The sequence below is a fragment of the Motacilla alba genome, chromosome 10 (genome assembly GCF_015832195.1).
Source record: "Motacilla alba alba isolate MOTALB_02 chromosome 10, Motacilla_alba_V1.0_pri, whole genome shotgun sequence".
NCBI lineage: Eukaryota > Metazoa > Chordata > Aves > Passeriformes > Motacillidae > Motacilla > Motacilla alba.
In genome coordinates, this window is record NC_052025.1 from 6,919,468 (window position 1) to 6,944,940 (window position 25,473).

The following is a 25,473-nucleotide window of genomic DNA, read 5'->3' on the forward strand; positions in this document are numbered from 1 at the left end:
TGAATTGGATGTCTGTTTATTCATGATCACCACCACCAACCATGGACAGATGTATACATAATAGAAATAAACTTTGCTTTAACTGAATACATTCAATTCACAATGATTAGGCAGAAATAATTTCATTTTCAAGGCTGGATGTTTAGGAAGGGGTATATGTCCAACCACTTCTCTTTAGTGAGAGATAACCCACACATCAGAACTGTGATGTGGATCTGGCCTTCCTTGGGGAATTCAGATCTAGGACTAGCTCTCAGACCAGGTTCTAATTTTAATTACTGCTACCACATTAAAAATTTCTCCCACAATGCAGATGAAATCCACCTATATAAATCAGCAGCAGCAGGACTCTTTAAAGCTTATACAGACATAGGCTTTGTGCTGACCTCTGCACAGCATCAGCCCCGTGCTGGGCCATCTCCACAGGAATGAATTGTATCCAGAAAGCACAGCGGAAGAGATTCAGATTAGTATTCTACATAAGGCTTTTAATATTGGGTAGCATAAAGGTTAAGTAAATAATCTAAAAATAACGAAGCATTAATGCTATGAAGACCCTGTGCAGAAGTTACCCTTTGTCTCTTTGGTACTGATCTTACAACAGGCATTTTTTTCCTTTTGTGATCATATTGTGAATTACTAAGCCTAATCACTGAGGAGTTGTTTTCTTGCTGATCAATAGTGACTCCATAAACTTTACTATAAAGTTATTTTAAACTATTTCAATTGGCATTTAGCCAATTTAAGTATTGTTTTAAATGTTTAGGCAAGCCACTCTTAAGAAGTGAGTGATGCCCTTGCACACTAATTCAGCACTAAACTCATTAACTAGCTAGGCATGCAGTTTTGTATCAATATCTCAACTATTTTCAGTTAATTAGACAGCATGATTAAGATCATGTGAGTTGAATTAACAGGTCAGTGCATCATCTCATTACAACTGCATCTAAGATAACTTGACCTAAAAGCCATATGAAAAGGACAATTTAGCCTTCCCATACTCAAGATAGCAACTTTGAATGTGATCCAGCCCAATGTTTCATGGAAAGACTTCAGTTTTGAACTTCTGTACAGAATTTCTGCTTTGAAAGGTGACTTTCTAATCGAGACATACGGGTTTCATACAGTGGTCCAACCAACCATTTGCATAAAAACTGCACAACACAATGACAGAGAAAATTCTTCACTTCTTATGCCATATTGCTCAATTCATATTTAGCGTGCACATCATTTTCTTCTCCTGACTGAGGATCTGAGTGATGGATTTCAATAAAAATGACATAGGTCATTGCTCCAAGTACACCTCCCAGCAGAGGTGCAACTACAGGAACCCACCACCAATTATTACCAGCCCTGTAAGACAAAAAGAACAAGAATTAGTGTTATTTGTTATGCTGGTGAAGAACACCATTCTGTGAATTAGTCACTGAACAGATCTAGTGGTGTGCCACTTGCTATACTGTAGACCTTTCTATTTTGTCTCACATTTCTGTAAATGGGTGACACCCCCATCTGCCCTACCCGGGCTGGTTCTGATTGCAATGCTAAATAACAAGCACCAGACATGTTGGTCTGTGTGCTGTACTTGCTGTATTTTAGAAAATAAGGCCTTTTTTCTGCATGTCTATCTGGGGACAGAGGATGATTTCTCCCTTGTGGAAAGCACATTTCACTGGCTTGCAGTGAAATGAATGGGCACATATTTATTGCCCAGCAGTCTTCACTTGTGCTGTCCCCAGATGCTTGTGAATTGATTTTTCAGGATGTTACAAAAGTGGTTTATTTCATCTGCATAGAAACTTGTGAGTTCACACCTGTGATAGTATATGCGATCTTCCTCCTGGAAAATGTAATAAATTAAACTGAATTTTGAGTATATTCACCTTAAGCAATGTAATAAAACACAGTGACTGTAAAGTTGATTATTCTTGACTAGAGTGGTCAAGATTCAAATTTCATAATGTAGTATCTTATCTCTATGTTAAAAAAGTGGTGTCTTTCAGCAAGAGGCAAATAAATACTCAGAAGTTTTATACACCTAAAACTTAATCTTAGAATTTTTGTATTCACTAAGAAAGTCCAGCATGCTGATTCCACTGAAATGTTTTACATTTGCACAATTACTAAGATTTATTTAAAAATATGTAGATTTACAGTCATATTTAAAGTAAGACTTCCACCATCGAACTGTATAAAACAATAAATAACAACATTTTTATGCAGGAATATTGGGCTGGTAGAATTACTCTCCTTTTTCTAGAGGTCCACATTCAGACAGTAAATAACTGAGTATCCATTTCAGAGCACAGAGTCTCTTAACTGTACTGATGCATTAAGGTGTTTTGATTTCATAACATGCTGTATTAATTGAATATGTGAGTCTCCAGTGAAAATCCAGCTACCTCAGTTTCATGCATATTGAAAATTGAGAAGTTTTTTTTTTCTCCCAGAAATACGAAGGGACAAATTAATCTGTAAGAGGGACTTCACAGGAAGCTGCAGGGGAAGTTTTAAACCGTCAGGATAATTATCCAGCACTCAGTTGTATAGCTTTATGCAGAAGTGAACTTGTGTTTGTCACAATACAAGAACAGTAATGGTAGAATATTGGTGCCCTGTTGATTATACTATTACTGCTTGTTCAGAAATGCCTTGCATGTGTATGTTTTACCTTTGGAATTATTTCTATTTTGCTTTGAGGATATAAAGTAACTTCTGATGTTGTTTTACTGAGTTTATAAATCTGTTTGTTTTTGAATCATGGATGGTTGTGGAGCACTTGAATTTCTGCAACAAGCATGGACTAAGGTTTTATTGAATGAATCAGCAGAACAAAAGCTATATCAAGTACTTGCATGTATTCTTCTGCATGATGTGTTTATACACGGGTGTGTAATGAAGGTGCTTCTTGGCACGTTTCTCTCAGCCCGTTCCATGAACTGGCCTGTGCCTTGTCAGCTCCTGCCTGACCTCCAAACCATGGCCTGTGTTTGCAGCAGCTGCAGTCAGCTGTGTGCTGAGATGCTGGGTGTAAAGCCTTCGAAGAGGCTGCTGCCAAAACTGCAATGAGGTCAGTCAGGACCCAGCCGAGTAGGGGTTTCTATGGCACTCAGTGCTCTGTCACTGGCACAGGAGCAAGAACTCGCTGTGACAAGCACAGATGGCCAAAGGCCCCTCGGTGCCCTCAGCCCCTGGCTGTGCCCCAGTGCCCCGCCTCTGCCATCGGCGGGTTCATTGTGCGGCGAGGGGGCAGGACGGGCCTGGCCGGCAGAGCTGCGCTTGGCTGCGGGAGCTCCCGGGGAACGACAGTGTCCGAGCTATGGGGACTGCGACCTCGGGCCCGTTTAAACCTGCAGATACACCTTTCACTAGCCAGCTGCTGCGGGAAAGGGAGATACCGCTGTTCGCGAGGTAATCCGGGCTGCAGGGCTGCACCCCGGGCAGAATGCTAAATGCTTCTGAGGCCGCTTTGCCACCCAAATGCCCGTGCAGGCAAGAGATTCGCCTCCTGACCCGTCCCGCAGTGCAGCTCTGTTCGGCGCTGCCGCCTTGTCCCCGGCGCCGGCGGCCACGAGGTGTCAGCGTTACCGCGCCGAGCCGCGCTGGGGGATCCCGGGCTGCCTTCAAGTGCGGGCACCGAACACTGCTCTGGGGAGCCCTACCTCTCTCCCTTATTGCTGTTTCATGCTCGGTTTTGCTTGTCAAAATCCAGTCTGGTATTTGGACTCCACAGCTCTGGCTGTTTTCTCACTACAGACAATACTTTGCTCACCAAACCTTTCTTAAGCTTATCAGAATATTCAGCATGTACTTAAGAAAGACTCCCGGTTTTCTGATGGGAGCCTTTAACCAAAACAAACCATTTGCATGGACTAGGGAAACCATGCCATAGCTTGTGTCTTCTGGCTTGGTTTTGGGGAAAATGCTCCTTCAGGAGTCTTTGTGCAAAATGTAGTAACAGCAGCATTTAAAAAAAAAACCTGCTCAAATGCATTCCTATTATCTGGACAATTCCATGGTCCAGCAGAAGGGCTCCCCTTCAGTCTCATTCCCTGCCTGAGGACATAATAAAACGAGCACTTGCTATACCTTCAAGCACAAAGAAGGGTAGAGGGGATTTCTCTGTTGTGAGGTCCTTATCTCAATGTTTAGAACATTTGCTTGGGAACAGTGTAGAAAGTCTTGCTATTTTTTATCTGATCTGTTCCAAAGTGAGGCTTTCATGGTTGTCCTAGCTGTTCTGTAGGCAACGCTTAAACATTCACTGACATGGACTCAATTGCTTTGGGAGATGCTTCCATCCTCCCGCAAAGAACCTTCATGGTCTCCTGATTATTTCCTACAGCTCAGTTTGTACAGCACTACCCTCATGCTCATCTCCCAGTTCCTGGACATGCCTTTACTACAGAGCTTAAACACCTGTCTCAAGGTTGTGAATTCCATTTAAATGAAGATATCCAAGGTTTATTTGTCAACTTTTGCTGCACCATTTTAAACTGCTCAGGCACAGCAGAGATCAGGCAATTTAGGATCCTAACTACAATCATTCAGGCTTTTCCTGCGGCTCTTCCAGATACCTAACGAGGCTCAGGTTCTTTCTAAGGTTCACCTGGATCTGTGCAGTAAATAAATAAGAACATATTCCTGTTGTATCATTCCCTTGGACTTAGTTATAGCTGTAGCCTTTTAACTGAAGGCAGGGAGGAAGACTTCTTCCTCAATTTTTCACATCCCTTATATGGTTGTAAGTTTATTCTGGCAAAGATCAGAGATCTTGTATCTCACCTTTTATGTTCCCATTTTAAAATTTCTGAGCAGGGTCTTTCTAGTGGGACTGTATTCCCTTTCTTATATAAAACCTTAAACTACACTAGGAGAGAGACTATATTGGTGTAGATGTAGAGTTTTCTTGTCATTTTTTCATGTAAATGAGTATGACCATACTTTTAGAGAGAAGGGGAGTTCACAGGTATTCTGTGACTAGATCACAATACAATCAGGCTTCCAGACTTTCAGGAATGTAAAGGCCAACTTCATAATACATTACCAATTATAGAATGACAGCATGGCTAATACCACAGCCAACAACTACTTGTGATTACACAGGTATGAGAGAGGAGAATCCTAAATGTGGGATGTCACTCTGTGTGTCTTTGTTTTTTAAAAAAATGCAGTGCCATGGTGCAGTGCTAAGAGCTACTAGGGAGGAAATTTTGCATGTAGCCAGACCAATGAGCTGATCTCCCACCAGCAGCTGACCAGAGCTGGGCTACATCCAGCCTTGGCTCTGGTCTGTGCTGTGGCTATGTGCCTGTTTCAGCTATGCCATGCCTGGCTTTTTTTTTTGGTATGAGAAAAGCTTTGCTATTGCTTTCCTCAAATAAGGTACGTGATTTGTGTAAATAGAAATCATACTGAATAAATAGAGATTATTTGTGCTTCTTTTATTTCTTGCTAAAATAAAATCTCTTCTAACCAGAGCTCTCCAGTGGCCTACAGTACTACTGGGGATTCCTACTTGTAAATAACTGGGAAAACAAACAATGCAAAAATAAACCAAAAGATCTGTTTCCTGATGGCAGATTACTCTTGCTTAGATACCCCAGAGTGCCTCTTACCCTGGCTACGTGTAAGATGTGGATTTGATGTGCAACTAATTAGCTGTGCATTGGGCCAGCCAAGAGCGTGTGTGTGCGCACAGAGGGACTGGAGAGGGCTCTGAAATGTGGGAAAATGAAGGGAGCTTTTCCATTCACTCCTTCACTCCCAGCCAGGAAGTCAGGCTTTTAGATTGCTGTGTATTTCTGCAGTAACTCAGAAGTAATCGTTGGCTAAATCAATCTGATATGTCTCTGTTTTTTACAGCACCCAATAAATATTTCCACCTAATTCTCTCCTGATTTTTTTTTTCCTGAAAGCTGCAGGACACAAGAAGAAAGCACTCATATTTTTAGTGACCTCTAAGAAGCTCTAATATTTTGGGAAAGGTCTTCTTGAAACAATGATTGATATTAGAGATTATGCATGTTTGATTTGCCCTAGGAGCAGGAAATCCTTTTTAAAGCCCAGTTCCTAGAGGATATCTGGCTTAAAGTGCATGAATAGCTGCTTCTGGTATGCAAAGAATTACCTGTATGTATATAAAGTATGACTTGGTACCATGTTGAATCAGGATCTTACTTTCCTAGAAACACTTTTAGCCAGGAGCATTTAACTTCATCTCCAGGCATACTTACGTGAATACTTCCATCCCCCATCCTGCAATGGCTGTGAAGAGCCTTGGGCCAAGATCCCTGGCTGGGTTCATGGCACAGCCACTGTTCATTCCCAAGGAGCAAGTAAGAACAATTATAAGAAGTCCTACTGCAATTGGCTCCAGGCCCTTGGGTACGCTGTTATTTTTGGTGTCAAAAATAGCAAATATAGCCAGAAGAAGAACAGCTGTTGACATCACCTGGCCAAGGCAAAGAAAAGAATATTAAATAAATGCATGTAGATTCTTTCCAATAATGAAAAGAGGGGCTATGGGCAGCTTTGTGGATTGGAGTGGCTTACAGCTGGTATTTAGTTTTATCCCACTATACACAATAGCAAAATTTGGAACTCAGTGCCTTTCTGCTTCACAGTAATGAGAAGTTTTGATATCTGTGCTAACAGACAAAGACAAGAAATGTGCTGAGGAAATTTGAAAAAAGAAAAATCTGCCACAACCAGGTGGAGAAATTTGAAAAAAAAAAAAATCTGCAACAACAAGAGGATTTAAAAGGCATCTCCTGTGTGAGATGTAATGCTTTGTTTCCACATTTTTTTCCTGTCAATTTTACACTTTTATTCACTCAATTTTTGGTAGTTGTACCGCTATAGCAATGCAATCAGTTCCATTGATATAGAAGTATTTGATGTGACTTTAATTTATGCTGATAATTTAGACTAGATATGCATCTCTTTGTCCAGGTATTGTAAAATATCAGAAGAAAAAGCGAAATCTGTCAAGTCAAAACTGAGCAGCTAAAATTAGGAAGTATCCAAATTCGGGTTGCATGTAAAACTGTACCATGAACTCTGTACTGCATATGCTAATTGAGCCGATGAAGGAAATCTTCTTGGAATTACTTCAATGCAAGTACAGCTCTGCTTAAATCAAATGCTTTGTCAATGTTGATTTTGCTAATAATTAACTCGATGGGAAAACAGACAAAAGCTTCAGCGATGTCAAAACATTCAGTTTCTATACTGATTTGAAGAAGCTTAAGTTTGAGGGGTTTAAAAATTATTTGGTTTTCATTTGCTTATAAGTTTGTTTTGAAACACGAATGGGTAAAAAATATCTTAGGGAAAAATCTGTTGACTGATCCAAAGATCAGAACTGTCTTTCTTACAAAACTTCAAAATAATGTTTAGATTTTTTTGAAGCCAGATTGCACAATCTTTTACATAATGAATTTCTGTGTTCAGGCCATCCCTTGTTTTTCATGCCTGACTCATGCAGTATTTATTTAATGTATTCCTGAAGAAGATGGGTAAGTTGATTAGAAGTATATAAAAGGTATGAAACTTCATTTTTTGCTGCTGCATAAGTGGAATTAAAGGACAAAGCTTAGAAATGAAGTTGAGGATTTTTCAGATTCAGTCATTTGAAAAATAAATACTACAAATCTATCTGCAAAAAAGAAGGTTAGAGAGGAGGCTTGTGGAAGCAGAAAACTCAGTTGTTCAGGGTGTGTTAAACTGTCTGCTTAAGCATTATTTAAGGAATAATAGGTCCACAAAATGGGCTGGATTTTGATGTAAGTGGACATGACTGCTGAGATTTATGGAGAAACATTGATTTATGCTGAGCAAAACCTCTTACATATATTGCTTTAAAGACATTTTGAGTGCAACAATTAAGATGATGTATGAGAAAGAACAACTTGAAATTATTTTGCTTGTAAAATATTACTAAAATGTAACCCCCTGCAAACAGCATTGCATTCTCATTGTATTGTACAAGGGGACATCTAGCTGAAATGGTGAGGTTTGGCACACTTTTTAGATCTATGTGGTTTTTTACTGCTTGGCTTTACAGGTCTTTTTACATTTAATTTGTAGAATTAAGATAGCAAGTGCACTTACCTGATCTGCAAATCCATTTACGAGGGACAGATAGGGAGCTGGATATGTTGCAAAGATTTGTGCTGTTGCATTTGGTCCTGTGACTTCAAGTTTTCCATCACTATACTCCATAAAGGCATCTGTAGAAAAAAGCCAGCAATTGCTTGCACTTCTCCATAAACTTTTCTAGGTTTTCTAGGACTAGATTATATGTGATAGGTCTGTGCACTTCACATTCTCAACTGAAACTGATCTCTAAGCTCCCTTCCAACCCAAACCATTTGGTAATTCTCTGAGGTTTTTTTCCAAGGAGCCCCATTATTGGATTTGAGGTGATGTACTCCTCATACCCTCCTGTCTCATTTCTGCTCCTGTGCTTTGAAGTACTTGTTTCATGTACTACAGCTTTCCGAATGGGGCTGGTTTTCCCCTGCTCATAGCTCCAAACTCAGTGTCAAGGAGCATTTTCTGATTCTGAATGCAGATGTGTTATTCTGCAAGAGGTGCTACATTTTTCATAATGACCCAAGAAAGGCAGAGCATCCTGATTGTGCAGTTGTGGATTCCCAGCCACCAGGAATTACTGCTATTCCATTTGACAATGGTGCAGTTTTAGAAATAGGAAGATGTTAAGTGGGATACTCAAATCTTCATAGACAGACATGATTAACAAACTCTAATCCATTATTTTATTAGTGGATCTGGTGATGAGATGATACTTGTGAATAAAGAAATAGCTCCCCATCACCCATGGAAGGCATTGTGAGGGTGATAAGCTCCTCCTGAACCTAGCAGACAAATCTATTTCTCCTTGTTTCTGTTTTTTCTAGCTTTGCTTAAAGTCACAACATGAGTGCAGAGAGTTTACTTAGATCAGGCTCTCATTTGAAGTGTCAGAAAATTCTGTGGCATTTAACTGTTATTGGGGGGGGGGGGGAAGGATGATCTATATTTGTTTTTCTACCAGTGGCTACTTTTCAGTGGACCTCAAAGAGTATGAAAGTCCTACAAGTTGTAGGAAGTAAAAACTGCAGAAGAGGTTTGGATGTTATTTAGAGGAGGACTTGAGCAGATATAGGTATATGAGAAAATCCTGCACTCCTGAATTTAAGGAAGATGTCCCTAACCTAGACCTAAGCTTCCTACTTTGGCTCCCTACCCTGCTGCTGCCCTTTTGGCAGAGTACAGTGACTCCCCTGTCAGCCATGTTGACACACTGCTGCATCCTGGCTACAGCCCTAATTCTCACTGTCAGGCTTGAGGAGAACTTAAATTCAGATGAAAATCCTGTTCCAGAATTCCAGTATCCAATTTCTAACACTAACCTTAAAACAAGTAAACAGCTCTTCCCAAAACAGTTCTCACGGTTCCTAAAGATTTTCCTCTTTGGGATTACTGTGGGTACTGAGCACTGAGCTGACACAGGAGGGGCATTTCCATTTTTGTTCTTCCTCTGCTGCACCTAGACCCAGCATGGTCTGCAAACATAATGCTCACAGGAGAGAGATGTTGGAGGAGATGGGCTGGGCCAGTGGAAGCAGAGTTTTGGAGCAGGGGGTTGAAGCAAGTGATCCAACTGAGTGGATTCATTCAGTCAGTCAGTTCTGCTTTTTCCTTTTCTGGCACATTGTGTAAAAAACTCCTATCCTTGTGCCTCAAGGATAGGGGGAATTTTTTTCTTTTTCCCTGTAAAATATGTGACCTGTTTATCACTGTACCTGGAGTTCATTGCCTTGGAGAGTCACCTCTCAAGGGTGGTCTGAGGTTTGGTCAGGAGGGACTTGATCTCATATCCTGTACCCTCAATGAACGATGTTGGTGATTCTTGCCTACAGGCACTTGTAGCAGGTCTTTAATGTTTCTAATTTGCCTGGAAGATGGATAGCCCTATATCCTGGCTATTAAGTAATTTAAAATCCTTACTGAGAAATACATGATCTCAGAGTATCTGATTTCCCATGAATAATTTTTCTAAATATCAGAACATTTCCTGGGGTATTAAGTGTTTCAGTAAATTTGTAGAGTACCTGGAATGTTCAAGCCATTGTTTTTCCCTTCACATTCTTTATGCTCTTTCCTTTCTTCTTTTGTAGCTTTAGCTTCATTCCTGCCATTAGCCCTGTGTGAACAAGAGTCCTCTGCCTGCCTGACATTCATTGAAAAATTGGGGCCTTAGAGACTGCCTGACCTCTAGTTTGTCCTGTGAACATGTCTAAGGTGTACTCACTGTAATAAATCCCAAAGACAGCCGCTGCTCCAACGAATGCTCCCAGGAATTGTGCTAATATGTAAATTGGTAATTTGGTCCACTTTAATCTTCCAGTCACGCACATGGCTAATGAAACAGCTGGGTTTATGTGACCACCTGAAAAATAAATCAAAAATTAAGTCATGTGGATGACTCAGATACATGAGAATAAGTGAGGGATTTGTAAAAATGTGGGCACTTTTGAACACCAGAACAGTACATGGGTTTTCTAGATGTTATTTTGCAGTTAAATGGTGACTGCAATTAAACTGAAACAAGTTGGATGAAATCAGAGGAGGGAGGGCAAAAGCCACTAAGATCCATCTTTACTCTTGATGCTTGTGGACTGTGCACTTTATCAGACTGCTGTCCTGCAGTATGTAACTTATAGACAACTTCTGCAGAAAAAAATAGTAACCTGCCTCATTGGTTGGGATGGGATGGTTCGTCATTCTGCATGTATTCCCTCTCCTCGAGGCCTTTGGCTTTATTTTTAGGAGAGAACTGGGGCAGAAGAACATTCCTTCAGTATCCCAAGCACATATTAGGATTAAGGACTATTACTAGCTTAAGCATGTATCTTGAGACAGTTCTGGAGTGCCCTGGATTTAAGTCATGTTTGTGTCCCTGTCTTCAACCTGGGGTTACTTAGGGACTCAGTTTGCATGGAGACAAAATCAAATAATGTTAGGGCTGTCCAGTTTCATGTTGGCTGTTGGTCAGCTGTGCCTAGATGGGATCTGGGGGCAGCAGTGCATAGTCCTTCACCATGTTTCTATCTGGTTCTTGTGCTTTCCAGAAAGGTCCATGATAAGGAAACTGATAAAGTAGCTGTGCTGAAACAAAGTTCAGTATCCTGTGAAACTTCCTTCCTGTCTTCATCCAGGAATAGCTACATCTGAACTCATGCATGAAAAAGATTTCAGTAACATTGGAATTCTTCATGACAATTTCAGTTTCTAAAATACATTTATTATGTCATATGATCTCTTCCCTCAACATCTTTTGTCAACAAAAAAGGTGTTGTATGCTCTTGGAAAATTTCATTGCTTACAGATACGTGGTTGCTACTTAAGCAATACAAATTGCCAAATAAATGAACAGGTATTATTTGTAATAAATACTGACTAATAAAAGCCCTAAATTTTGCAAGGACATAGGAGCCTTTGCTTATCTTCCAGATAAGGTCTCATTTCAGTCTATAGGAATATCTGAAAAAAATGGCCTTTGTCTTTGGTAGAATAACTGAAAGAGCATGTCCTTTATCTGTCAAAGATTAGTGATGGAGAAAGGGCTTCTGTGTACAGTTTCTGTGTTTGCTTGCACTTCAGGTCAGTGAGTCATTATCTTATGAAATCCAGGCACCTTTGATACATAATGAACTGACAAACACAGATAACAAGCTGGATAAAACCTTCTTTGTAGCATTTCCAAATGCTGACCTAGTAGCACCAGTCTTGAATTAAAAGCTGAATTCCTCACTGTGTTTCAAATTCTTCAGCACAGAGCAAATAGATAGATGGCACCTAACTTAACAGCCCTTCATGTGAATTTTGATTAATTGTTGTCTTGTCCTTTGTTCCTTACTCTGGCTGGAATTAATAATTTTCCTTTCTTTCAACACCTGATTTTATTTCCCACCTGTATATAGTACAGAGTGACTGTGATGGCCAGGACAAGTCATAATAATATTACAGAGGCCTGATTAACATTAAATATGGAAAGGTGAAGTCTAATTAAAGGCTCTCATGCTGACATGGGGGAGTTACAAGATTCTTGGTTCCTGTGCCACTGGTTCAAAAAAAAAAAGTTGACTTTGGACAGTGTGTTCCTCCTTCTTTTGTAGTTGCATAGATCACAGTCATGGATCTGAAATGCTAAGTTGGATAAAATAGTGGGAAATTATCTAGATATTGAGGAAAACTGGATGGAGGAAAATTTAAAAGGGGAATTTTCCTAAATAAAAAACTCAAATTCACCATGGATGCAGACTATATATTTTGTTAGCATAAATTTAGAATTACATAAAGAACTGATGAAAAATATTTTAGCAGTACCTAAACATGAGAATTTGACCCAAGAGCCACAGAAATTGCTAAAAAATTCTACATAGGAACTTGTATTGTGAAGTGTCCACTAGTAATTATGTGTTGGATAATCACAGCCTGTTGAAATATCTGTTCCTATTTTTTCACAGAGAAAATGCACTGCATGCAGAATCCTTTGTCATGGGAAAAACACAGGAAGCACAATACTGCAACATCTGCAACTGCTCTGCCCTGCTGGGATTGAACTCTAATTTTCTACATAATGATGGAGATGAATATCCCTTAAAGGTGCAAATGTAGGACAGGTCTTCACAGGTTTGTTTTCATGCTACTGCATTAGAAGAGTTCAGCTGCCTCCATGTAAACCAAGAGCTGTAGTTAAAAGTTGTTCAGACAATAGGAATGTGCTGCTGAATTAATTTTGTGTGATATTAAGGAACAGTTCTGGTTTGTGTCAATGACAGTGACAAGACTGCCTGTTTTGTAGAACCTGGAGCACATTCTAGTGTGAGACTTTCTAATGGAAACCTTCTGCATGGTGCCTCTGTAAAAGAATTTGTAAAGAGAAGAGAAATGGCCACAGTAATTTCTGTTACAGCAACTATTTCTAATGTCCTAATTATAGGACCTAAAGAAATTTGTCCAGACCAACTTGACCCTCTTGTGAAGGGTAAAAAATGCCTCTATGAGACTTGGAGTACAAGGGCACCATTTGCTTTAAAGGCCAATATAAGCTCTGCATGCAACACAAAGTATTGTGTATTTTCATGCATTGTTCTTACAACCCATCATTTTCTCTTTTAAAGGAAGACTTTAATTGTTAAAAGCATTTGTGCTAATGTTTCCAAACTTAGTTTGGCCAAATTGAAGGGTGGAACTGGGAGACATGGCAGCCTCCAGTATGGCACCTGTGGACACTGGTTAGTTAGCCCAGCTAACTTAGCCTCAGCTAAAGAGACATTCCTGACCAATACAGGCTGAGCAAGTGTTTCAGCAGAAATAAGGGGGAAAGGACAGTACACTGACAGTGTCATTGAATGTATCTCTGGTACTGAATCTTTCTACTGTTTCTGCTTTCTATGATCTGCTGCCTCTGTGGACAGTCAGACAGGAACAGACTTGCTATTGCCTGTCATAGGACATGAAGAAATAAATTGCACTCTGTAAGGTGAATCCTGTTCATTATACCCATTAGTGGGTCATTTTGCTTTCTGTGTAGCTGGCCACCATTTTATCTGGTGACTGCTGGCTTGCTCTTTGTGGTTATTTCTTTAAACACAGTGCCAGTTCTGCTCAGGATCATCTCTATTGACAGAATTTTCAAAGCAACACCAAGCAGATTTCTGGTTTGCATAGCACACTTTCCATAAAAGCCAGAGGTCTGCCAAGGTTTTCACAGTGTACTTGAGATCAGAATTTAGTGGGACATTTTGTCAAACACAAAGAATAGAAGGAAGTAAGAACACAAAATTTACTGGCAAAACTCTGGTGCAGACTCTGCTGTAATGGTGCTTACTGTTGCTAATTCATGATTCTTTATACCATGAAGTGGAAGCCCTTTAACAAGGAAGCCTTAACACTGTAGCAATAAATGCTATATAAGAAAAAAGGTCACTTACCAGAAACACCCCCGGACACATACACTGCTATGGTGACTGCCATGGCAAAGCCCACCGACACCGTCATGGGCCCTCCATGCGCTCCGCGGCTCAGCACGGCCTGGCCCACACACCCACAGCCCAGAGCCTGCGTTGGGAAAGACAAGTGTCAAATCACAGGTGTGTCTGTCAAGTGTCACTGGTTGTGACTTCTGCTGTCCTGGTATAGCTGCAAATGCTGTTGAATAGTGAAACAGTGCTAGAATTTGTCATGTGTGCCGTTGCTGCCTTCGCTGCAACGCGCATTTGCTTTTTATTTTCCTCGTCTCTGTCACGAGGAAGAATGTCTGCTAATGAGGACCTCTCTCCACACAGAAAACTGTTCTCAGGCACAATGAGGAGATACTCATCAGAACTTGGAGCCGAACAAGATTGCACTGCCTCTTCAACAAAACTCTGCATTTGAAAGTGAAATTAATTCTGTGAGGTAAGTTCTCAGTTCCAGACTGATGTGATAAGTGATGAAAAATTTACTGTAAAAGTTATGAAAGATAATTTAAAAAGCTTTTAATGTTTAGTGCTGGAACTATGGGTTGAGACAACTTTCTGGTATTTACATTGCGTGTTATCGTTATGCTGACTTTATATCATATATTGCTCTAGCAAAATATTTCACTGGCTCTGGAGCTTGAGCAATTATCTGAAGTGGAGATATCTAAATAATTCACATTGAAGAATTCTAAATGGATTTAAACTAGTTTGGGATTTTTGTTGGTTCTCCTCAGAATAAAGTTCAGTAACAGGTTTAAATATTTGCTTAAGATGATGTTTATTCAGTTTGAAAGCCTCTGCTTACCTTCAAGCATATGTTTAGAGCCTATTAAAGATGACAGGAAAGATATTCAAAGGGGCAAAAACCTTTTAGTTTGAGATAGACTAGTAGCTGATCTATTTCTGTGTCTTTGAAAATCTGCTTTTTAAATATATGCCTATGTGCTCTGCTGAACAAGAAGCCAATACTCTATGGAAGCTCTCAAATAATTTCTGTAGTCTGAAAACTTTTGCTTTTCTGCAGCTGTAAGTGATGTGAATCATACAATTTCTGGGATGTGACTAGATATATGTTGAGCAACCTTATTGCTTATTTTCAGTTGCAAGGCAGTTGAATTCAGAAACTGCAAAGAAATGGGAAAATCTCTCATGCCTTAGAAATAGACTGTACCAAAATGATTTGGTGATCAAGGTTTAACAAGCAAGTCCTGCTAGAATAGATGCAATTTAAACAGGTAAATCATACTTTTGTTTCCATTATTTCCCCAAGGGTTTTTGCTAATACCAAAATGTGACAGAAAAGCTCTCAATAAAATTACATTCTTAAGCAGCTTTTGAATGCAGACGGCGTTTCTAAGTGCCCCAAGACTGTGTCATATGCCCAGGTGCAGCTCTTGCCTTGAGGTCATAATCATGTAAGCAAACAAAACACTTACTGGTGCCTGCGTGTTGCAGCTCTGGTTATGTAAGGGTAGGGTGGAGTTAGATAGCCACAGTTTATTGGACTGTGTAATTAAAAGCTCCAGGACACAGTGCAAGCTCCAGTCAGCTGCTGTGCAACAGATGAGCCATGCTTGCGTTAGCCGTGCTCTCACCTGCACTGCACGTGATAAGCACACATGCACGCACAGATAGCAGACCAAAATAGAACCCATTGGAGTTGGGCACAGCTGAAATGACATCGTGTTTTTGAACTTCATATGAGACAATTCCTAATGTGTTTATATGTTCATTATGGAAAGAATGGGTATGCTGGAATTCATAAGAATCTAGAGGAGCTGGAATTAACATACTCTAGTCATCACTTTCCAGATTTCTTAAAGAGACTATTCCAGAAACTGCAACAAGCAAGATTTTGTAAAAGATATGACTCAGATGAAGAGCAAGCTCAGTAGGCTGCTCTGGGCCCCTGCACATACTGGGGTGCAGGTTGAATTCAGGCAACCAGCTCAATCTACAAGTATAGTGTGCACTTGTGTTCTGAAAGGGCACAGGCAAAGTTTTGCAGATTCAAAGGCCATTCTTTTGAAAACGTTACCTCTTTTTGTAAGGATGATGAAAAAGAGAACAGGGGTAGAGGAGATGGTTATAGAAAAGGATAGGGGATAGCAACATCTATGTATATCAACTATAAATTCACAAGAAAAGGGAAGGAAATAACAGAGGGAGGCTGTGGCTTCTCTTCCTTTATTACAAGAACTGAGGAGAGTCACACAGAACAGCTGTGCAGTCCTCTTGCATTGTAGCTCCTGCTCTTAGGGAGCAGTTTTAGGGAAATAGACAACTACAGATACCCTGTTTCTGTGCTAACCAGTCTCTCTTCTACAGAGAAAACATGTGAGCCAGCTGGAACAGAGCTGCACTCAGTGAACCTGCTCATGTACAATGACTAAATGCTACTGCAGGCACAGTCAGTGTGTACCCATCCAGGGATGGGAAAACTGGGAGCTGAGCCTGCAGGTCTGAGCTGTGTTACTGTAATACTCTCTCCATTTGCTGACCTTTTAAGAAGGAGAGAAAAAAGTTGCCTCATACCTACTGTAGCTAGGTTGGTGCAACTGGAAACTATCACCTAATCATGTAATTACACAAACAGCAATTTAATACCTTGTAAGTCTTTGCTTGACTGAGTTAAGACCAACTAGATCATTGAGTTGTAATTAAATATTCTAAGATTTTAGGCCAAGCTCAGCCATCAGTTGCACCCACAACACTCATTGATTGAAGCACATGGAGTAAATGAGAGTTTAATTTATGTAGATTATAGCCAGATCTCTTTATCTTATCTTGTCTATGTCATGTTGCCAGGTTTTCCTCTTAGCAGCTGTCTATAGCCTGATCTGCATAAAATTACTGGAATACTTTCAGCACTGACTATTTTTTGTTCATAAAATCATTACTGCCCTGAAGAACATGCTTGGGTGTGGAATAGCTGTCTGAACCTTCTCTATCAAAAAAAACTGCTTCATAGCCCATTAGATGATTCTCTTTGTCTTGGATAACAAGGCTAATGTTAAGAAAGGAAAACAACTGGCCTTCAGTGAGTCTAAGGTCCTGTTACTGTCTGGAACTTTGCAGGACTTTCTGTATCCCACTCATCAGAGAGACTAAAGATCATTTTGCCTGCATCTTACTATTTTCAGGATTTTTCCAAATGCTTGTAATAGCATTTTTCAGTGTAAATAGGATTTCTACAAGATCTGAAACCACAACTTTAGGGAATCTATTTTTCTACATGGCTAGTAAAGTTTTAGACATCTTAAGGGGGCTTTTTATATAAGCATTCTTTATCACCCAGCCACACCCTCTGACTGTCACATTAAAGAGGCAGCCAAGCTTTTGAGCAGTGTGGTGGCAATGAGCTGTGCCATGCTGGACTCTGTCCATCCCCAGCTCCAGCTGTAGTGAGACACCTACCTGCAGGGGGTTCCACAGGTGTCTCTGCAGGTCTCAATGGCTGCACAGCTGATGATGCTATACATGAGTACAGGAATTCAATGTATTATAAGGAATACAGTCAGCAGGTTAAAAAAAATCATAAACTGCTCACTTCAATCATGAAATGCTAGAAAAATAGTGGCTGTATTTGCCCTTCTGTGCAGGTAGGGATCTGTGCCTATGAAAACCTTATAGCATTCTTCATGGTGTACTGTAGTCTTGTGCAGTTCCCCTACCCAACATTAATATTTCCAAATAGGATTAGCTACTTCAGTAGTGAAGTAGCTACTTCACTACTTAAGTAGTGAATAAGCTTTTCAGCTTGAGGTGTGCTAAGTTGGTGGTGTTTTCCTAAGGGAGTGTGTTTTAGAACTCACTTTCATTTCCACCCCCTTCATTTACAAAGCAAGTCTGCTTAAGAATTTACCTATTGAATTTCATAATAAGATGTTTTATAATATTAGAAACTTTTTCCACAGAGATGTATTTTTGCTGTGTATTACATAGGATCTTAATTCACACAGGGTTCCTAAGCATTCTTTCAATAGGGACAGTAATGCTAAAAGCAAAATAAACCAGACATGTTAGATCTTCTAACTTCAGGGCATTAGCTCTGCAAGAATTCAGGTTACAGGAAAACCCTTTCAGGAAAGACCAGTCCTCATCCAATTTAATGTTTAATATTTGCTATATTTTGTTAAATCTGAGAGTACTTAAACTTTTAAAGGTGAGATAAAAAATACAGCTTACCAGTCAAGCTTACCAGTCACAGCTCTTATTTTATCATTAATGAAATGTTTTGGTGGGGTGGGGAGGATTTCTGTACCTTATGATTTAATCAAGCTTAGAGCAATAAAAAGTCTCTATATCCGTTCTCCTGATATTCTTCTGGGAAACAACCAATATCCTCTTGGGTTTAGATGGATTTTAATTTTTTTTCAGACTTGCTATCTCATAAATAAGGGGTGCAAAAACCCCCAAGCCCTTACATTTAGTTAATTAAATAGTATAGACATAAGCCTTAAAATTATTGCCATTTTGAAACCATTTTCTAGTGACAGAAAGAGACATTACTACTTGGAGACATGATTGTAAATCTAATAAAACTTTGGATGATTTGTGTATACAAAGCTTTTAAAACATATAAACATCAGGTTCAAAATGCTTTGTGGGAAAAAATAGTGAAAATATTGAGGGACAGACTATGCTGTGTTATATAAACTGATGCTTTTAAATTTTATGATTGCTTTTGCATATGCAATAGGAGACAAATAAAAGTTTGAAATCCCCTGGAGAGAATGCAAAAGTCTGCATTTTCTTTTATTTTGGTCTGATTCATATTGCACGCTCCATCCTGAAATGCTAAATGCTTTTCTTTCCTGAATTATAGAGGGCAACTGGTTTGAGTCAGTTTCTTCCATGAAGACTGTTTTTATTTTCTTACTAATTTTTAGAAATTCGGGAAAGAAAATGAAATGTAACATTCAGACACAAACTTTCAGGAGTGAAACATTGCCTGTTGTATCAGGGCTAGATAGAAAAGGCCAGGCAAAGGAACCAAATCTTATCTGGCAGCTTTGAAGAGAAAATGAATCTATTCAGGCGCTGCTTCCCCCCAGCCTTACTCATTTGTTCTTGAGCTATGGTGCTTTGCTTCCTACCCCAACTGAAAAGCTTTAAATCTTTCTAAACTTCTAAAATATGTTTAGTCTCTGCACCAGTTCCAAGGGATTTGTAGCACTGATAGAGTGTGCAAGAGTGGGCATTGCAGACTCCTAGAAAGGAGGTTTGGAGGTTTTCTGTCCTGTCCCTGGAATATGAGGGTGCCTGTTCCTTTTCTTTTACTCCTTCCTTTGGGTGCAGAAACAGGGGGGCTGGATCTCTGCTCTGCCCTCATGGTTAGAGGTACATGGTTAGGAGTAATTAAAACCTAAGCAGTTTGCTGTTGAAAAAAAAAAAAAAAAAAGGCAAGCTGAATGCTTTTAACAGTTTTTAACAGTAAAGAAATGTGTGAGGAATGGGTTAGAGGAACTGAGTCACATTTGCTTTTAAACCGGACCATGGATTGGAGAGCTCCCTAGAACTCACTTTCAATCAGAATGGTTTATTGAACTGTTGAGATCACAGAGATATAAACTCACTGCATAGCACAAACTACATTTATTGTCTTTTATTCTGTTCTCCAACTGTTTATGACAGCTTTAAAAAGTTATTACTTTTATGACGTTTCTTTTATTTGGTGAAACTTTTGAAAAAACACCTTGTAAATTTGTGTCTGTAAAACATAAATTCAAGTTTTGCACTCACAGTTGAATGTTGGAAAGATGCAAGTCTTCTGTAAGTCTCAGGCAGAGGTGCCTATGCTTCAGTCCTACAGATGCAAACTTTCTGTGGAGAAGGGTATCCACAGAAAAAGGTTTTGGGAAATTAAGTTCAACTTACTGAAACCTCTAGGTTAAACAATGAGTGTTGAGGTTGAGTTACGTGCTGGGGCTGACACTGCAGAAATGAAGATAATTTTCTTCGAAGCTTTCATGTAACACAACATCTGAGTCATCTAAAAGTTTGAAATGTCATGTACTAGGAAACCTAAGTTTGGAAAACAAAAGATACCCATGATTTTTCAGGATGTTTTGCTGCCATAAATATTTTAGGGTAAAAGAATAATTGGGTAACCTTCCTTTCAAATTTTTCACACTGCTTAATATTCAGCTTAATTAAAGAATGACTTCTAAAACAGAAGGGCTGTTTAGGAAAAAAAAAACCCTGATAATGTTAAGATTATAAAAAAAAACAGCAGTATAAAAGGACACCTCCTTAACCTCAGTACAACTAAGGGTCTTTGTTACCACTTTGTCTTCTGTTTGCAATGCTGATTTAAAACAGTTTCAAAAAGAAGAGCTTGTATATCTTCACCAGAATCATTAGCAAAATGTAATGCCATCAAAATATATGCAACTATATAACATCAGATTCCTGAATGGCATCTGTTATTTATTGGTTGTACTATATTTTTGCTGCTAGAGACCCAGATGTATGGATCTCTGATATAAGAGCTGCTCTTCAAAGGGCAAATACTGCTAAGGCTTATGGTATTTGTAGCATTATGTAATACTTTATAAGCTGAGTGACAGATCAAAATATCAATAAGAAGTAAGTTTTAATACCCTCTTATCTAGCTTTGACAAACTTGAGTTCACTAAGAGCTAATTATACTCCAGGAAGTTCATTGCTGATGGCAAACAAGGCAGCTGTTAGAAAGTGCTGATATTTAATTTTTTACCTCAGACAAAACTTGCTGTAATTTCATCCTATACAAAAAAAAAAAATCTCCCTTTCACAAAAATTTAGGACTTGGAATTTATCTGTGTTTAAAATTTCTAAATAGTGGTTTTGTGTTAAATGTTAAACACTTATTTAAGGAGCAAAGAATCAAAAGCTATGTTTTCTTTCATGTAATAACATCATGCAATGAGAATTATAATGCATGTTTAGAATAAGGGATATATGTTGCCCTGCAGTATTGTAATTAACGTGCACTGGAATGTAGGGCCACAAAAAGTAGATATAGAAAAATGGTTTAAATTTTAATCTTATGGACTGAGCAAATCTACATAATGTCAATCTTGAAGATTTTTCTGAAGCGACGCAGCTCTGCAACTGAGCAGGAGTGATAACTTGGATAATGAAGTGGTCAGAATATGAAAACAAGACTAAAATATTTTGATGATTAACAGCCTTTCTCATTAGCTGAATTATTTCAGGGCTGTCATGTATTCAGTTCATACTTGTGCCTTGAATCCTTTAAGCACACACGAACATTTGCTTCAATGGGAGTTACAAGAGGCTCCCCACCTCCAGTTGGAGACCAGGCTTATAGAAACACGTACATAGGGATATATATATATTAAACAGGTATCTATTAGAAGCATATATACTCCTCACTTGTATTTATATGCTAAATGGAAGCCTGTGTTTTGTCTCAGCAAGGAAGTGAATGCTGCTCTGGCCTCTGGAGGTCCTGGCTCCTGTGCAGCTCCTTTCTGGGAAACTGTTCAGTAAGATGCTCTTGAGAGTGAAAATGAAATAGAAACTGTGTTAGGTGAGCAGTAGCTGTTAAAGGAAGCCACATGGCCTATTTGGCATCTCTTTTTGGAGCTGTTTCAATTCAGATATACTTAATGGCGTAAGTCAGAGTAAATCCCATTTTGGTTGAGAGCAATGCAGTCAAGTTCCAAAGAGGAAATATGGAGAGGAGCATGATTAAAAGCAGAGAGGCAGTTGGATAGGTGAGTTCCAGCCAGACTCACTAAAAAGTCACATAAACCATCTATCTGATGCAACATGGCTTCCTGACTCTTTTGTGCTAGCACACAGGTGTTGTCCCCAAGATTTACTCACAGAAGTCCCAAGAGTAAATGTACTGAACCAGGAAACATGATGGAGAACTAAAAGCTCCCTAGAGAGCTCTTCCTCAAGGGAGACCTTGGGGCCAGTCCCAGCTGCAGAAGGCTGAGACTGTCTGAGGCTGGGCTCTCAGCCACCATGGTGCAAACGGGCAGGTGTTCTTCCAGCTCAGGATGCTTCCAGGCTCCTGGAGTTTCATGTTTCTTACCAAAATTGGGTGCTTTGCTAAGCAGACAGCATGGCTCACGTGGATTATCACGTGATAATCACGTTGTGTAATGTAAGCACCTGAGAACCTGACTGTGGATCTCTCAGGAGGGATTACTTGGAGCATCTCCAGTCTGATTCACTGGATTGAGCATCCATTAATGGTCAGCACATTTCCTGTGATTCTGGAGCTCACCTTCTACTTTATTTTCACCTGGAAAGAATTTTGTCTACGTGCTCTGAGTCCATGCTGCAAGGCAAAGTGCAGCATGCTAAGTAGGGCTGACCAGGAGATTTTATCCAAACTCTGTGCCCTGTGCCTTTCTCAAGGCTTGTTGTGTCAAATCTGTCCAACATTGCAGGCCACACCCTGAGGTGAAGGCTGGGTTTTTGTCTGATGAGTTATTCCACTTTCTAGATTTCCTGTTTGGAAAATAATGTTGCAAGACTGAGAGTTACCCAAGAGGGTAGCTTAGGCTCCTATTAGTATGTGGCCTCTGATGTTATTGTCCAGAAAAAATTAGAAATAGGTGATTTGGAGGGACAGAATTTCACCCGGCTAACTCCCAGCAGTGGGTCCCAGATTAAGGTGTGGTCAGTTAGTATTGGCTTCCAGACAGAGCCTGTGGTTACCAAAAGTGCTGTCTCAGCCTCACTCCCTGGCACAGGTGCTCTCCACAGTCTCTAAACCCCATCACAGCAACCCGAAGTGGCTTTCAGCAAAGACGTGAATCAGCTGTGCTGTAGGCTGTGAACTCTCCTCTCCATTTGTACCAGCTTTAACACGCAGTTCTTGCACTGTCCTAGTACTATAACTTCTTTTACATACGTGCTGTTTTTCAAAGATTTCTATCCTCTGACTTACCAGGGTGCCTCTTTCATTAGCTCCAATTTAAATTAAGGGTTTAATATTTATCTGTGCTTTAAGTGAATACCAGCTGACACAGTTTAAAAGCAGCAGCAATAAATAGAATCACAGAACAAACTAGATTGGAAAAGACCTTTGAGACCATCAAGTCCAACCTGTCACCTAACAACACCTCAACAACTAAACCATGGCACTGAGTGCCATGTCCAATCTTTTTTTAGACACCTTCAGGGATGGTGACTCCACCACCTCCCTGGGCAGGTGATTCTAGTGCCCAATCACGCTTTCAGTGAAGAATTCCCTCCTGACATGTAACCTAAACTCCCCCTGTGCAGCTTAAGACAACAGCAGAAAAGGCCGTTTCTTCACAATAAACACTTGGTACTGCTGCTAACTTGTGCAGTCTAAACACAAGCTGAGGTATCCAAGCACTGAGAAAGCTGCAGTTTAATCCAGGTGAGGCTCTTTCTTCTTTAAACCAAGACTGAAGCTAGAAAGGGTAAGAGAAACGAGAAACTCAGATTGTCAACAACAATTTTGTAGCTTCATTTTCTACTACACTCATATGGTGAATATACTAGAAAATAGGATCTGGGTTTGCATTTCCTTTCTAGCCTTGTGCAGCGCAATATTAAATAATAGCATTTGCTGTCTAATCTGCACTTTAATATGTTTTCTTCTCTTGCTTAATTTTATTAATGGAAAGAGGGGGAGGATCTCGTGGCGAGGACAGAGTACTGGAAGTCAGGTGATGTGGGTTATATTCAGAGTTCTGCCACAGGCTTCCTGTGCAGGCTCCTGTAATCAGGTTTGCTAATATACAAAATGAAGATAATGACATTTCCCCTCCTTACCAGGGTGTTGTGACATTTAATTCATTAATGTTTGTAAAGTGCTCTGTGCTCCTTGCTTTTAAATGTGCTCCTTACTGTAATAACGTCTTATGGATGGTATTAAATTTGAGAATAATGTTATTTTAGTGCCGGTGCACTTCAGTTGGCTCAGCTGTAGTAAAGATCATAATTTCCAGTATTTTATGAGCTACTGGAATTTTTAGATGACTTACTTGAAATTTAGATAATATAGTTACAGTTATAAAACCCATGTCAGTACTGTTTCTGCTACTTTTTTTTTTCCTTTTTCACTATGATGAAATATTTAGCAATGAGCAAGACTGCTTTGTCCAGACTAAAAGGAAAAAGAAAGAAAGTTTGGCATAAATAGTCTAGTTGTTTGACTTCTAGCTCTGCTACACAGCCTGCTCTCTCCCCTGGTGAGTCACAGTCCCAGTGCAAAATGCACAGAAAAACTGCACAAGAAATTAGGTTTAAAAAAAAAATTGGGTTGTAAAAATGGGAAATTTAGGTATTTATCTAAGTTGTAGCAGTACTATAGGACCAAGCAATATATGTATAATTTATGTAGTACAGTTAAAAACAAAACAAAAAAAAATTTAACTTACAAATTCTCTGAAGGTTTGGCAATGCAACTCCAAGTAAATTCACTACAAATCATAAAGCTAAATTCCTATATCACACAAGAAAACAACTAAAATTTTCTAAACATGCAGTACAATATGTTTGTTAATGTAAACACAATCTGGGCATAAAATGAACTCCTGAGTTTTTAAAAAACAGGAGAGCATTAACAACATCCATTGTGCATATCTGGATTGTTCAGAGCGTGCTCCTTCACTGAAATTCCACTCCTAGATGAAATCTAATGCCAATCAGACAATTGTAATACATAAAACAATCTGGTTTTTATAGGCAGTGATAATTACACGGGGTGAAGAAAGGAATTACAAACTTACCGTCACAGGAGCAATTCATTCAAGCTGTGCGTGGTCAGGCTGTAACCTCGCTGCTGGCACAGTACAAGGAAAACGTACATGTCCCCTTACAAGCACTGTCCAACATTAGATTAGTAGGAAGAAAGGAAAGCAGCTGACACTTACTATCAGTATAAAAGTTCCCAGGAACTCTGAGAGGGCTTCTTTAACCAGGCTGTTCTTCAAGGCAAATTTCTCCTTTAAACTCCTTTTGTTTTTCCGGCTCATTTTGGCTTCCTCTATTGCTCTGGTGCCCTAGTTACAAATACACACAAAATTTGTTCTGTATTCGTCCCCGCTCCAGCTGAACTTTGACACTTTTACTTAAACATTGAAATATGAGATTTCATCTTGTACAGCCAGTGAAATCATCTGACTGCAGGCATTGACAGAACCAACTCAACATGCCCTAACAATTCATCATGGGTTTGTCATTCTATGCCTTCTCTGAGTGCACTTCTGTTTATACTGGTTAGATAATACCACTCAGTTCACAATCAGATTTCTTCTTTTTTCTTACAGAATGGATTAATCATTACCTTTCCTATGTTACTTTTTTTTTAAATCCTGGTAAGAATGAATAAAATGTTGTTTCTATCATCCTGATCAAAAAGAAAGGCAAAAAGATAAACCACAAAGTAAAGAACCAATATATAGTTGCAAATTTCTCTCTGACCTAGATT

General features: G+C 39.5%; 1 protein-coding gene and 1 long non-coding RNA gene across 6 annotated transcripts in view; one reads left to right on the forward strand and one right to left on the reverse strand.

The window, feature by feature from the left end:
- Positions 1 to 25,473, reverse strand: part of AQP9 (aquaporin 9) — a 26,452-nt gene continuing 979 nt past the window's right edge. Inside the window, exons 1-7 of one of the 5 annotated variants that reach the window (XM_038147142.1) lie at positions 24,917 to 25,001; positions 17,457 to 17,513; positions 14,010 to 14,136; positions 10,322 to 10,459; positions 8,116 to 8,234; positions 6,237 to 6,454; positions 1 to 1,353 (exon numbers count right to left, since the gene is read on the reverse strand). In XM_038147142.1, coding sequence (XP_038003070.1) covers positions 1,191 to 1,353; positions 6,237 to 6,454; positions 8,116 to 8,234; positions 10,322 to 10,459; positions 14,010 to 14,076 — 705 coding nt within the window. In that variant the 5' untranslated portion in view covers positions 14,077 to 14,136; positions 17,457 to 17,513; positions 24,917 to 25,001 and the 3' untranslated portion in view covers positions 1 to 1,190. The other 4 variants (XM_038147141.1, XM_038147139.1, XM_038147138.1 and 1 more) reach the window with 4 other exon arrangements.
- The window catches only part of LOC119705104, a 14,798-nt gene continuing 3,467 nt past the window's right edge, over positions 14,143 to 25,473 (forward strand). Inside the window, exon 1 of the long non-coding RNA XR_005258140.1 lies at positions 14,143 to 14,475. This is a non-coding gene — a long non-coding RNA (uncharacterized LOC119705104). The remainder of the gene's footprint in view (positions 14,476 to 25,473) is intronic.